At 51.9% G+C, this 14,211-nt stretch overlaps 1 protein-coding gene across 13 annotated transcripts in view; it reads right to left on the bottom strand.

Moving 5' to 3' along the window:
• Window positions 1-14,211, bottom strand: part of Flywch1 (FLYWCH-type zinc finger 1) — a 35,846-nt gene that overhangs the window by 4,475 nt on the left and 17,160 nt on the right. For 12 of the 13 annotated variants that reach the window (XM_087202964.1, XM_013065645.3, XM_013065644.3 and 9 more), the window contains 7 exons: window positions 10,352-10,772; window positions 9,519-9,947; window positions 8,046-8,498; window positions 7,685-7,948; window positions 3,374-3,637; window positions 2,126-2,398; window positions 68-137 (listed from right to left, as the gene is read on the bottom strand). In XM_087202964.1, coding sequence (XP_087059090.1) covers window positions 68-137; window positions 2,126-2,398; window positions 3,374-3,637; window positions 7,685-7,948; window positions 8,046-8,498; window positions 9,519-9,947; window positions 10,352-10,676 — 2,078 coding nt within the window. In that variant the 5' untranslated portion in view covers window positions 10,677-10,772. The remainder of the gene's footprint in view (window positions 1-67; window positions 138-2,125; window positions 2,399-3,373; window positions 3,638-7,684; window positions 7,949-8,045; window positions 8,499-9,518; window positions 9,948-10,351; window positions 10,773-14,211) is intronic. The other variant, XM_004864690.4, reaches the window with a different exon arrangement.

Genomic DNA, 14,211 nt, shown 5'->3' with positions numbered 1-14,211 from the left:
CATTCTGACCCAGAATAACTGTGAGAATTACTAAGTTTGAGGGTGATTAGGTAACTAATACAATTACCCACAAATCTGCTGGCTTTCAGAACAAGTCTCGATGCACAGTTGAACTTCAGGCAGAAGCTTTATCTTTTCTGGGAAAAAAAATTGAAAACAGGAATTAAGAATTCTTTTGGGCCGGGGATTTAGCTCAGTGGTTCCACTGCCTGCCTAGCAAGTACAAGGTCCCGAGTTCGATCCCCAGTACCAAAAAAAAAAAAGGAATTCTTCTTTTGGTAGACCACTTTCCAATAATTTGCCAAAATGATGAAGATAAAGGCAAAAAGGGGAGGATCCCAGTGTATGTCCTCTAGGCCCTTTATTTTTTAATTTTATTTATTTATTTTTTAAGGCCCTTTAGAAAACATGGTGTTGTTCCTTTGGTCATATATATGTGAATCACCAAAAGGGTGATATTGTAGACATCAAGGGAATGGGTTCTGTTGAGAATGAAAAATGAAACTCCAGAGACATTACTATGGTAAAACTGAAACCACCAAGGTTGGTTTTCTTTGGGGGAGGGGTTGGCCTTTTGTTTTGTTTTGTTTGCTTGAGACAGGTTCTCACTTACGTAGTTCAGACTGGCCTTGAACTCACTATGTAACCCTGGCTGGCCTCAAACTCAGTGACCTTCCTGCCTCAGGCTCCTGAGTGCTGGGAATATAGAAGTGCACTCTTATGCTTGGCTTTTATGTGTGTGTGTGTGTATGCGTGTATGTGCACCCCCTAAGCCCAGGGAAGTAAATACTTAGAGGAGGTTCTCATTGTACTCAGTTAGTTGTGTCGTTTTTTTTCTCTTCTGATTCAGTATTTTTCTTGCTAAAAGATGTGAAGTGACTTATTGTATAACAAATATTTACCCTACTGGTTAGAAAATGGTCAACTATGAAATATTTATATTGGCTTGAAGGAAGTCTTTCTAAGTCACCAAGGAAAAAAGATGTATGAAAATATATAGAAGAAAAAAAAATACAGAAGGCAACCTATGGCATTACAGTTAAGCTAGGAAGAACTCATCACTTGGAAATACATTATAGCTAGATTTTAAGGATCAGGAATTTGCTTTTAAAGCCCTGTACTTTTTTTTTTTGGTACCGGGGATCAAACTCGGGTCCTTGCGCTTGTGAGGCAGGCAGCGGAACCACTGAGCTAAATCCTGGCCCTAAAGCCCTCTACTTAAAAATAAATCGTTTAAAGCACACATATGCACAGAAACACACACACACACAAACACACACATTTTCTTGAAGAAGCTGACTCAGCCAGTGACACACCTTGTTAGAGATGCCCCTAACATAAACAGGCAGAGAAGCTGATTGGGGGAATCACTGGGAGTTCTAGTTTTCTAACACCCTAAACTACCTATGCCAGGTAAAATAAGCTACTTGAGATCCTAAGAATCAGTCTTCAGCCCCTGTCATCAAGAATTGGGGATCAACTCAATGTCAAAGAAGGGATGCCATCACTGTGCCAATGCCCCCTGTGACTTTCACTTCTTGGCTAAGCCAGACTGTGTCTTTGGAAATTTATGTTTTTAAAGGGGAAATCAAATATCTCTTGGTTCTTTTATACACCTTGGATTCATTCCTATTTTGCATGACAGGGCCCCTTAATGTTCACAAGAATTAACAAGAAACATGCTTCTACAGGCCGATTTTACATTTATTTATGTAAAAGGAACTATCTTCAAATCAATAAAACTAATTATTTGCAAACTTGATGTATATGAGTAGGCGCGTGTGTGTGCACACACATTGCACAAACATTAGCACGTCCTTCTGGAGTAGTCTCTATTTTTCAGCATATTTTCATGAGACAACAACTTGGGAAAAATTAAGATGTCTGCAAATAAAAGCAAGGAGAGGAACAGTAGTTGGAATGGAAGCTATTTTTAAGGACAGGAGAAATGTGGGTGTGGTTTCAGGTCAAGGAGAAGCAGCCAGTACAGAGGACAGGGGAATGTTCTTAAACAGCAGAAGGTTCAGGTTAAGGCTCCTCGGGCATCAGTTCTGGGTTGGCAGACACTAAGACACCCACAGCTCTCGTGTCCCCAGCCTCTGACACCCACCCTGCCTGTGTGTACCTGGATTCTCCTGCTGGGCCAAGTTGGGGAGCCGCTCTCGCTGCCGCAGGGCCTCTAGGCTGGCCAGGTCAGGCTGGTGGCAGTGGCTGCGCATCACCATCACGCGCCGGCCCTGGGTGATGGCACGGCTGCGGCAGCCCAGCCGGGCCTGGTCCCGGCACATCCAGTATACCTTCTCACCAGCAGCCTTCTCCTTCCGGTAGAGGAAGGACTCGTACACCAGGAATCTGCCACCAAGGGATGTCCTCAGGAACTCCAGGGGCTGCTGGGGCTCTGGAGGGCAAAGTGATGCAGTGAGGGGAGGACTGGAGCCCAGGCCTTGGTGTACCAGTAACGGTGGCCTTTGTCCCCTCAGCCACAATTTCCCCACTCTGGTCCCTGCTCCTACCCTCATACTTCCCCCTCCGGGCCCTATTGACAGAAGCCTCCACCCCACACTGTGGCACCCTCTACTGCAGATGGGCTTCCTTCAGCAAGGGCTCCAATGTGGCCTGCAGAGGCTGGTCTGCAGCCAACTCTGAGCTCTGCTCTCACCATTTGGACTCCATGCCTGCCAGTGGTCCCCCAGGGGAGAGGCTGGGCCCCCAGAAGTCTGACCTGGTTTGTGGACCACAGACCTCCCAGCTCCCTGTCTACCCACTCTGAGGGGCAGCTGGCAATCAACTGGACTCAGGCTTTAAAGAAGCTGCAATGAAGCTGGGTGTGGTGGCAGCATGCCTGTAATCCCAGCATTCTGGGAGACTGGAGGAGGAGGAGTGCAAGTTGGAGCTCAGCCTAGGCAACTGAGCGACTTAGAGAGACTGTCTCAAAAAGTAAAACAATAAAAAGGGTTAGCGATGTAGTTCAGTGCAAAGGCCATAGGTTCAATCCCAGCGCCATAAAAAATTAAAAGTAAAAATGAAAGAAGCAGCTGAACTGTAGGTCAGGTCATGGTGGGAGTGGGGTGCCAGAGAGAACAACATGAGAACAGAAGTAGGGGACAGCCCAGGGGGAGGGAGAGAAGACAGACAGACCCATCGGGGACAGAGGCTCTCCAAGGTCCAGGTCCTATTAACTGGTACCGTGGATCTCCTGTGGCTGCCAATAATGCCACTCCGTGCCCTTGTGCCCTTTTGTCTACTGGTCTGAGCTGGTTTATCCCACCAATGGCCACCCCAGACCAGCACCAGTGTCGTGAATGACAGCTGCTGCCTTGGAGTCCACACCCTGGAGGGATCCAGGGCCCAGGGCCTGTGTCACCCATCGTACCTGGGCCTTCCCACTGGGCCAGGTTGGGAAGGTGCTCCCGCTGTCGCAGGGCCTCTAGGCCACCCAGGTCAGGCGGGTGGCAGTGCCTACGCATGACCATCACACGCTGGCCTTGTGTGATGGCACGGCTTCGGCAGCCCATGCGTGCCTGGTCTCGGCAGGTCCAGTACACCTTGTCACCAGTGGCCTTCTCCCGCCTGTACAGGAAGGACTCGTACACCAGAAAGCTGCCTCCAAGTGGGGTTCGTATGAACTCGGGACCTCCTGTAGAGATAAGGGTAGATGATCAGAGAGGGCGAGCTGGAAGGCCAGGCCTTGGGAGGGGAACAGTAGGGGACACCTCCATTCTCGAGCTGAGAGCAGGCTGGCCCACACCTCAAGCCTTGTACTCCTTGCTCACAGTAAGGAGGCCCTAGGGACCAGGACACAGACCCTAACTCCCTTTCCCGAGGCTCAGGACTGGCTGAGCAAGGACCCTGCAGGCAGAGTTGACCACAGTGGGTCATGGAGCCCACACAAGGCAGCCTTGCTGGGCAGAGGTGTGAGTTGAAGAAGCAAGCAGAGTGGCACTGCCCTCTGGGATGTGCTGAGTGGGGACTGGGATGGCCACACTCTGCTGCCCAGAGCACCCTCTGTGCAGAGCAGGGGCCACACAGCAGTGGCTGGAGACAGGCAGGAAGTCATCAAATAACATCAAGAGCTAGTGAAGTGAGAAATCCCTCAAGGGGGATGTTCTACAGAACCACCTAGAGAGGCAGGGAAGATGGAGCAGGTGGGATCCAAGGGGGCAGCTGGGAGGCAGGACACCTGCAGAATACAGGGGCACAGGGCCACAGGGGCCTGGGGATACAGGGACAGCCAGCCAGGAAGAAGTGGGGACAGGAGATTGAGAGGAACAAGGTACATGACCATGGAGGTAAGATTCCCCGCCTTCCATACTGGATTCAAAGGCCTGTTTGGGGATAAAAAAGATGCAGCCCACAAAGCCATAGATTCGGAGAGGATGGGACAGTGGGTCAGAGATGCCAAAAGAATGAGAGGTAGCCAGATAGGTGGCTCACAGACATGGCAAACAGAACTCAGCCAAACCTGGCAGGGAAGCAGCTGAGAGGACAGGAACCAGAGGCAGCAGGTTCAAAAAGGTGGGACCTGGCACAGACCTCGAATAGGAGGCTGGAGGATGAAGGGCAAGGAGATAGGTGAATGGCCTGGCAAGGACAGGGGCAGAGGGGACACTGAGGCACAAGGAGGAAGTGGAAGTTGTCTTGAAGGCTACGCTGGTAGCCATGCTTACAAGGGCTAACCATGTGTGTTTAAATAAAAATACATTAATACACTAAAAGACACATTGCCATCAGTCATCCTCAAAACAACCCCCCTCACTTTGCTTTTTTGTTTTTGTTTTTTTAAGATAGGGTCTCAATATGTAGTTTAGGCTGGACTTGAACTCAGTACATAGCCCAGGCTGGCCTCAAACTTGCAGTGATCCTCCTGCCTCAGCCTCCCAAATTCTGGGATTACAGGTGTGCACCACCATGCCTAGCTTCCCTTCACTTTGAACACACTTATCCCAACATTCAAGCTGAGTGTGATGGTGCATGACACTCATCTAATCACTTGGGAGGCTGAGGAAGGAGGATCACCTTGAGTTCAAGGCCAGCCTGCATTATACAGCAAGACTTTGTCTCAAAAAAATAAGCCTGCCTCCAACAAATACAAAAAAACTAAAAAAAGCAGGGACTTATCCCATCTCTCTTGCCACTCACTGAAGCAGTTCTGGAAGTCTTCTTTTTTGAGTGTCTTTACAAAGTGTGATCAAAAATATGATGAATGCTGTTGCCTACTGCCATCCAACAGAAAGACAGGCTCATAAAAACATCCACCTTATTTACTGGATCTGGTATCACCCAACTTCCTGCTCTTCCCCAAAGTCAAAATTACCATGAAAGGTAACATTTGTTGAGTCAATTCAGGACACAGAGGCAGCCATAACAACACAACTAAAGTCACTCAGGAATCAGGACTTCCAGCACTGCTTCAGGAAGTAGCAAGAACTATGGATAAGTATGTTCAAAACAAGGGGAGTATTTTGAGGGGGATTAATGGTAATGTATCTTTTACTGTAATAAAATTTTTAAAATGTGAATGTTGATTATATTTGGTAATCACACCTTGTATGTGTCCCAGGCAGGAGGTCCAGCCTGACAAACCACAGAGGCTAGGCCTGGGGTCCCACATGAGAAATAAAGCCCCAGTCAACACCTGTGCCCTAAACCAGTCAGCATCTGCCTTCAAAATAAGCAGACCAAGAGGGTCCTCACCCACTTGAGAGAATCTGCATCCTGAGAGACAGAGACCAGGACAGGAAGATTGGGACAGGGTACTTAGTGAAGCCAGCTGCTGTCATAGCAGGAGAGAGGGGCCACCATGCTACTGACACCAGGTGGAACAAAAAGGAGACATTCAACCATCGAGAGCAAAAGCTTTAAAACTTAAATGGGAGGACTAAAAAACAAAGCTGAGAAAAATCTCTGACAGCACTGTAAACATGATCACAGTCACCCAGAAGAATCATCAGGGTTACAGGAGCCACAAAAAGACACGGGTGAGGACATTATGGAGTGATGCAAAAAGATATTCTGTGCTGAAGGGCACAAGCTAAGCAGTGACCTCCATAGCCGGCACTCCAAGGGTGGACAGGTGGGCCCACAGCCCTGAGCAGCGCCTGATCACACACAGGGTCAGCCACACTGTCCCAGAACAGGCTGAGCTGCCCTGGAGGGATGCCTGGTGCAGCTCCAGACAGGAAGGGTTGAAAGTGGTCCCTCCCAGGTCCATGGTTCAGGAGGGACCTCCTCAACCTCAAGACAAAAGGGAATCAAGAAAAAGAAAGGCCCAGAGGCAGGGAGTTTGGTGGAGCCCTTGGAGTGGTGGCTGGGCCTCACCCAGGCCCAGGCCAGGCTGTAGCAGGAACCAGAAGGCTGCCACCAGCAAGACCAGGAGCTGTTTTGATGTGACTGAGTGAGAAGGAAGGAAGCACCAACAGGTCCCCAGAAAATGAGGCAACAAAGTGGCTGCTGGACCACAGAGAAAACAAAGAGCTGTGTAGAGAAGGAAATGGAACTTCCTTCCAAGCAGTATATTCTCAGCAAGACAGTGACAGATTTCTGTGATAAAGTGAATCTGTGCAGCAGATGCGAGGCTAATCCTTACTTTCTCTAGTTAAAATTCAACAGCCAACAAAGAAATTGAAAAACCAGTTAATAGCTATAGAAACACATTTTTAAACTGGGTATGGGGGAAGACACCTGTAATCCCAGCACTCTGGGAGGGTGAGGCAGGAGGATTGCTAATTCAAGCCCAACCTAGGCAATTTAGCAAGACCTTGCCTCAAAATAAAAATTGTTTAAAAAGGGCAGTGGGGATGCAGTGGATGTAGCTCAGTGCAAAGGCCCTGGGAAAGACAGACAGAGAGAGAGGGAGAGAGGGAGAGAGGGAGAGAGGGAGAGAGGGAGAGAGGGAGAGAGGGAGGGAGGGAGAGAGAGAGAAGGAAATATTTTGCTCAAAGCAGTGACTTGTGGGGTAGGAAGAAGGGAAGAGGGTAAGGCTGGGCAGCTGGTCACCTCATGGTGTTTTGAAATGAAAAGTGAGTCAAAGAATAAAACTATGGCTCTCAAGTGTGGAAGAATTTTAGGGCCAAAAGGTAACTCAAGTGACTCCAAAAACTATAGGGCAGGGAACCTCAGGAAACACGAGTGCCTGGTAGATACAGTGGACAGCTGGCAAGGTGAGGAGGCTCTGCTTCCTCTCCTCAGCCAGATGAGGACCGGAAGGCTCCATCCTGGTGACCCTCACAGTCAAAGCACCGGGCACCATTCCCAACCTGGTGGACTGGGATGAGCAGAACACAGTGGTGGCCCAAGGGGAGGTGGCCATGGAGAAGGCTGGAGGAGAAACCCTGGCTCCAAATAAGTCTCCCTCCCTTCCTCCTCAGTCCAGATGGTGACTTTTGTCAGCCAGAATCAGGTTTACCCACTTTACCCAGGAAGGATGAGGACCCAACCTCACGTACTTGGCTTCGTGTAGTAGCACTGTAAACTCTTAAAACGACAGAAGAGAAGGAAGAAGAACAAACTTGGGTTTATCAAGAGATCTGGGGGCAGGCTGGGCTGAGCAGGAGGTGAGGAGGGATGTGGGAAAGCAGGACACCCTGGTGGGGTGAGGAGTGGGGGCAAGGCAAGGGGGGGTCTGTGGCTTCTTCTAAATGTTCACAGGAGGCTGGGTAGAAGGCTATAGGCTCTCGCCACACACCTAGGCTCTCCCGATGGGTGGGGCTGGGGTGCTTGTCCCGCTGTCGCATTGTCTCCAGGCCCAAAAGGTCAGGTGGGTGGCAGTGGCCACGCATCACTGTCACTTGCCGGCCCTGGGTGATGGCACGGCTGCGGCAGCCCATGCGTGCCTGGTCTCGGCAGGTCCAGTACACCTTGTCACCAGCTGCCTTCTCCCGCCTGTACAGGAAGGACTCGTACACCAGGAAGCTGCCCCCTAGTGGGGTCCGAAGAAACTCAGGGCCTCCTGGGGGGTGTAGGAGAGGCAATTAGGGAGGGGCGACCCGGCAGGCAGGGTCCCCCACCCCCCTCAAGCAGGACCTGAGGCAAGGATGAGGGCTCACCCGGATCAGTATCCTGGTCCTCTTCAGGGGATCCCTGTGGGGCTTCGGTCTGGGTAGAGAGCTCCTGACCTTTGACCTTTGCTTTCTTTCTGAGCCGGGACCCGGCGAGAGTAGGGGCACCCAGCCCCTGGTGACTGTCCATGCTTTGGTGCCGCTTGTCCCTGCAGCCCCCGAGGCCAAGTGGCCTGGCCTGAAGTGTCCGAATGGCCTTCTCCTGCTGCCGCCGCCGCACCTGCAAGCTCTCCATGTCAGGTGGGTGGCAGTGGCTACGCATCACCGTCACCAGATGGCCCTGGGAGATGGCGCGGCTGCGGCAGCCATGCAGTGTGTGGTCCCGGCACGTCCAGTACACCTTGTCGCCCACAGCCTTCTCCCGCTTGTAGATGAAGGACTGGTGAACGAGGAAGGTGCCCCCGTAGCATGTGTTCAGGAACTCCAGGCCTGGAGGCAGGCCTGCAGGGAGCAATCAGGGTGGTCAGGACCCAGGAGCAGGGCAGGAGTGGCCTATGGCAGAGCTGGAGACCAGCCTGTGCTTCTTTTCTGTGCAGCTGCCTCTCACCGACGTGCTCTCCTGCCCTCACCATCCAGGTACCCAGGGAGGAGCAGACTCCTCTTCCAGGGGCAGGGAGAGCTCAAGGGGTTAAACACCATGCCCAAGGTAACACCAGGAGAGCCCGGGGAGCCCGGAGAGCCGAGCTGGCAGCCCAAGTTTCGTTATTTTCGACCATATTTTTTTTATACTTTGTTTAAAATTTTTATCCAAGTTTTGAATAACACACACCTAAGCTATAAAACTCAAATGGAACTAAAGGATCTGGAGTGAAAAAGCAAAAAAGGCTCTCCTGCCCCACCCCTTTCCTGAGCCCAGCATTCTTTGATGTTTAAATCCAAATCCCAGCTGGATGAAGAGCAGTGTCCCATAGGCTTAATGATTATCAGGATACCTTTATGTTCTTCAAAGTTATTATGACCTTGAGCACACTTTTTTTGTGTTTTGTTTTTTTGAGACAGTCTCCTTATGTAGTTCAGGCTGGCCTTGAACTCACTATGTAGTCCAGACTGGCCTCAAACTATCGGCAACCCTCCTATCTCAGCCTCCCCAGTGCTGGGATAACAGGCGTGCATCACCACACCCAGTTTGTGCACATTTTTCCCTGAGCACAATTTTTTTTCTGTTACAGGGGAATGAACCCAGGGTTTTCACACTAAGCTACATCCCCAGCCCTTTTTAAATTTATTTCTTACTTTTGAGATAGGGTCTCACTAAGTCACTAAGTTGTCCAGGCTGGGCTTGAACTTGCAAATCATCCTGCCTCAGCCTCACAGAGTGCTAGCATTACAGGTGCACACCACCATGCCCAGCTTCCCTGTGCACATTTTAAAACAAGATGTGGAACCCTACCTTTGTTATTTGACATGAATAAACCTGTGGGTTCCCAGTGGCCCAGGGAGACAGGTGTGGCATGTACTCACCCATGCGCAGCATCTGGCGTTTCTTGGGTGGCAAGCTCAGCACGGACACGGTTTGAGGGTCCTCTAGGACTGGCTTGCTCTGCTGGCGGGTGGGCTCCTCAGGGTACAACCATGGATCCACTCCCCTAAGCAGCTCCTCCACCGGACCCTGGGGATCCCTCAAGCTGTCTGGCAAGGCTGAGCTAGGCAGCTTCTCTTTCTGGCGCCGGGCCTCTAGGCCCTCCTCGTCGGGTGGGTGGCAATGGTCCCGCATCACTGTAGCCTTTGAGCCACGGGTGATGGCCCGGCCTCGGCAGCCCAGCTCAGCATGCTGGCGGCACTTCCAGTACACCTTGTCCCCCACAGCCTTCTCCTGCTTGTACAGGAAAGATTCAAGGACAAGGAGGCGGCCCCCAAATGGGGTCCTTAGGAACTCCAGGGGCTGGGAGACTGTGGAGGCAAAGAGAAAGCTGGGTTAGATGCCTGGGTTAAAGCCAGTGAGGGTCACGGGTCCCAGTGATTCCTGGTTGCCAGGCAAGAAGCCCAGACTTGAGACTGGTTTTATGGGGAGGAGGGATGTTTTAAGGAGTTGGACATCACTGGACATCACTGCAATTCCCATGAGCTCTGGGAGGATGTGATGCCTAGCAGGGAGGTGCTATACTATGCAGGGATGACATGAGGTGATGAGCACTTTGGTCTGGGGCTAGGTGGAGATTAGAGACCACGAGCCTTCTCTGCAAGCAGGGATGGCACACCAAGGTCACCCTGCTAGACAAGGGGTGCAGAGGCCCACATCTCAGTATGCAGGCCCATCAAGGGGGTGGGCCCAGGCGGCAGCCTAGATGCCTCACCTTGCTCCACCTTGCTGCACTTCAGCCCTGAGGACCACAGGCATGGCTGAACTGCCTGTACCTGCTCCTCGGCTGGCAGGATCTGGAGGGTGCTGGCCAGGGTGGAGGGGTCAACCATCTCCAGGGAGATGACACAGTGTACTTCGGTGGGATCAGAGTCCACCTCAAGCCCCTGTTGGTCTGAGGTTGTCAGCAGGACCAGATTGGAGAACTCCTGGGGTTCACTGGGGTCTGCCGGGACGACATCCATGCTGGTCTCTGGGGAGGGCTCTTGGGCAGCCTTCATGCTCTCGCCCTCCTGCTCACTGGGCTCGGGCAGGGGCATCCCAGGACTGTTGGCCTGATCCTCAGCTCACGCTCAGCCCTGGTAGATGCATTCTTCCTCCCTCCTGGCCTAGTATCTGCCAGTCTGGGCTCTGTCCTAAGGGAGGAGGCAAAACCTCAGTTAGTGGAGAAGCCCTTGAGCCTGGGGCTTAGAAATGGACCTGGTATCTCCATCCTTGGGCCAGATGGGCCACCTCAGTGTCCTTGAGGCTGTGAGGCTGGGAAGGGACCTGACAGAATCCTTGAGCTGATGCTTCTGCTCTGCTGTTCCTCTCCCAGGGCCTTGGGGATATCACTTCCCCATCCAGGCCTTACACCTTTCCCATTCCCCATAAATGCCCCTCCCCAGGGGCTGGCAGGTGACAATGCACTAGTAACTGACCTCCTACCTATGGAGCCTCCTCTGAGCCCAACACAGAGGTGGTGTCCTCATCCATTCTTCCCCTTTGTTCTTAAGGATCCACTTTGCTGATGAGGACATGGAGGTATATAAACCCTGTATGTTTGAACCCCACTGTTTCTGCTCAGACCCCCAGGGATTTGCCTGGGCCCTGTACACTTTACCTGGATGCTATGCACAAAGTCAGTCCTTACCCTAGTCTGGAGGCCCCAGGCCTACCCAGCCCTTGGGAGACAACAGAGCCCAGCAATGAAGCGGTCTTGGGCCTGAGCTGTTGCTGGCGCAACCTCAGCTAGGCAAGGACAGGGCTGTGATTGTGTTGGAGGACCCCTCAAGGTCCAGCTCTCAAGCTTCCGACCTTGGAAAGGTGGGAGCCCAGAGCTGGGCTGGCCTGTAGACAGGCCTTGTGGGGCCCCTACAAGTCACCAATGGTTGGCCTTTCTGGGGTGACTGGCTGTTGGTATGTCTTCATGCTTCTCAGTAAGAGCCCCTAAAGCAAGACTGTAGCCCCCTCTGACATTTTTACTTCTTTACTCGGAACTGTGGCCCCTACAAGTTCTGTGGTTCCAATTCTCATCCCCACTCCCCCATGCTCCCTGTCTCAGTGTTCCCTGACCTGGGGATCTGCAGTCAGCTCCCCAAAGGCCTGGTCAGCTCCAGGGGCGCCAGGTCCCTACAGCCTTCCTGGCAGGTGCAAGGTGTTTCCTGGCAAAGAAATCCTCCAGGCAACAGGCAAATGATTGGAGCCCTGGTCCAGCTCCTGCACAAGCCAGCCCCAGCTCCTCCTGTGCAGTTCTTCCAGGCCCTGGCCACCCCGTTCCAATGGGTGATAAGGTGGTGCTGGGGACTGGAGGCACCCAAGGCAAAGGTCCCTTGAGGTCACCTCCTGGGCAGGAAAGGGTTACACTGGCGGCTCCACCCCCAGACACTGTGCCACAAGCTGGGGGGCCCTGGCACTAGTCCCTCTGTGGGCACCCCACCTCTTGGTTACCCATGTCCTGTGCTCCCGGATGAACAGGCACATCTGAGATGTGTGGCCTTGGCGTTTCTGGACCTGCAACCCATATCCTCCCAGATCCCCATACATCTCCACCCTCTGGGCTCAGAAAAGCCCCCACTACTCCAGGCCAGGGTGCATCCCCCAGCACCCTTCACTCCTCAGACACTCAGGTTCCCACAGGTCATGGGACCTGAGAGAAGGCTGGTGTGGCTCTCTGCAGCCACCTGGGCCTCAGACCATCAAGCTTGCAGACCACCCTTCTCCAGACATGGCTCTTCCCTGAGTCAAGGTTGGCACGACCAGAGACATCCTCACATTCACATGAAGCCGCACCACCCCCGCCCCGCCCCGATCTGAGCTCAAACAGTGCTATCCTTTCATCCAAAATTTCTGTTTAAAAGGCTTTCAAGGTAGGAGTGGTGGTGCACAACTGTAATGCTAGCTAGCCCTGGGAGGCTGAGGCAAGAGGATCTCAAGTTACCCAGACTGGGCAACTCAGCGAGACCCTGTCTCAAAATAAACATTTTTAAAAGAGAGACGGGGGACAGAGTTCAGGGTGAAGGCCCTGGGTTCAAGACCCAGCAACCCCCATATAGACTAAACATACACATACAGAAACACACACACACAGGCTTCCAAGACTCACATACATCAACAGATACAGAATAGCTCCACCAGAACAAAAGGCCCTGCCCTGTGCTGACCACAGTCTCATGGGAAGGCTGGGGACCTGCTATCACCTAGATTTGGTCTTGATGTTCTGTTCTCACCCTCACCTATTAAAAGACTTGGTGTGGTAGACTGTCTAAAAGACCACTGGTATAGTTTGGGTCCAATGTACCCCTAGAGCCTCATGTGGTCACAGGTTGCTTTTTCAGAGGTGGCTGAATCTAGAGTGCGTGATGGTGGGATTAAGGGGGTGTGATTACTAAACCACTACACTGATTGGTTTGGCACTGCCCTCCTTGGGCTGTACTGTACGGGAGATTCTGGTCAGAGCTCAAAAGACCAGAAGGTAAAGACCAGGCTCAGGAGGTTTCTGCTGGGAGGAAGGACTGCACTGGCCGCTGGACTCAGATGACATATGTTATGCCTTGGCAGAAAGTTTGTCTGCATTATGCTCGTGTCTAGAGACTTTACCTGAGACTGAGATTAAGGGGAGTAGGCTAATTAATCTGGCAGAAAAAATTTCAAGGCAGTCTAATGTTGAGGCGATAGCATAGACACTGTTGGGGGCTTTTAGCCAGATTTATGTCGAGAATCAAGAGCAAAGAGCCCAGCAGAATAATTTAAAACATTTTGAGTCTGGCCAGAATGGAAGCTCCAGTAAAGCTGTGGACTGCAAAGACAGAGCAGAGGAGATCTTGATTGCTGAAAAGAGACAGGAGACTAGAAGATGGCCTGAGGGCATCACAAGCAGCAGGACTCCACCCTTTATAGCCTCAAAATTGCAAAATGCAGACTTTGGTTTGAGGAGACAGGCCCAGGGCATCATGTGCCAGAATGGCGGCAACCTAGGGAAGGTGTCCCTTGGGATGTGGCTCATAGGCACGGACCCTTACAGCCAAAAGAGGAGGAAGCCTGGCTACTGCTTCAGCTGGCATTATCCATATGATGCTGGTTAGACACATGCAGAATGAAACAGTTGTGCGGTCAGGAAGGCTTCCATCCAGATTTCAAAAAAGGCCTGGGAGGCCAGGCAGTGTGCTCCTCAGAGGGCAATGTGAGAAGCTATGAGTGTGAATTCGAGGGTGCAGTGGAGACCCCAGAAGGCTCGAGAAACCAGGAATGTGAATCATCTGAGGAAACAGCAGGGAGGGAACAGAGCCGGCCCAAGAGTGAAGCCATGGGAGGTACAACCACCAGAAGTGCTGTAGGGGCAGAGCCACCCAAACCCTTTGGAGTTCACAACTTGCCACAGATTTCTGGGCACGCTCCAAGTGGAACTGTGGGATTTAATGTTTGCCCTGCTGGATTCTGGACTTGCTTTGGTCCCATTCCTTGCTATCCCCTTGTTTGTAACCTCTGGAATGGAAATGTCTATCTTGTGCCATTGAATGTTGGAAGTGTTTAACGTTCTTTTCATTTATACAGGGGCTTGCAGCTAAGAATTCGCCTTAAATCTCAGAAGAGACT

Source organism: Heterocephalus glaber, unplaced genomic scaffold (genome assembly GCF_053883595.1).
Source record: "Heterocephalus glaber isolate CG9 unplaced genomic scaffold, H.glaber_assembly_v1.0 deba00001781, whole genome shotgun sequence".
In the NCBI taxonomy this organism is placed as follows: domain Eukaryota; kingdom Metazoa; phylum Chordata; class Mammalia; order Rodentia; family Bathyergidae; genus Heterocephalus; species Heterocephalus glaber.
Note: the sequence above shows the minus strand (reverse complement) of the source record. Positions and strands in the feature narration are given on the sequence as shown.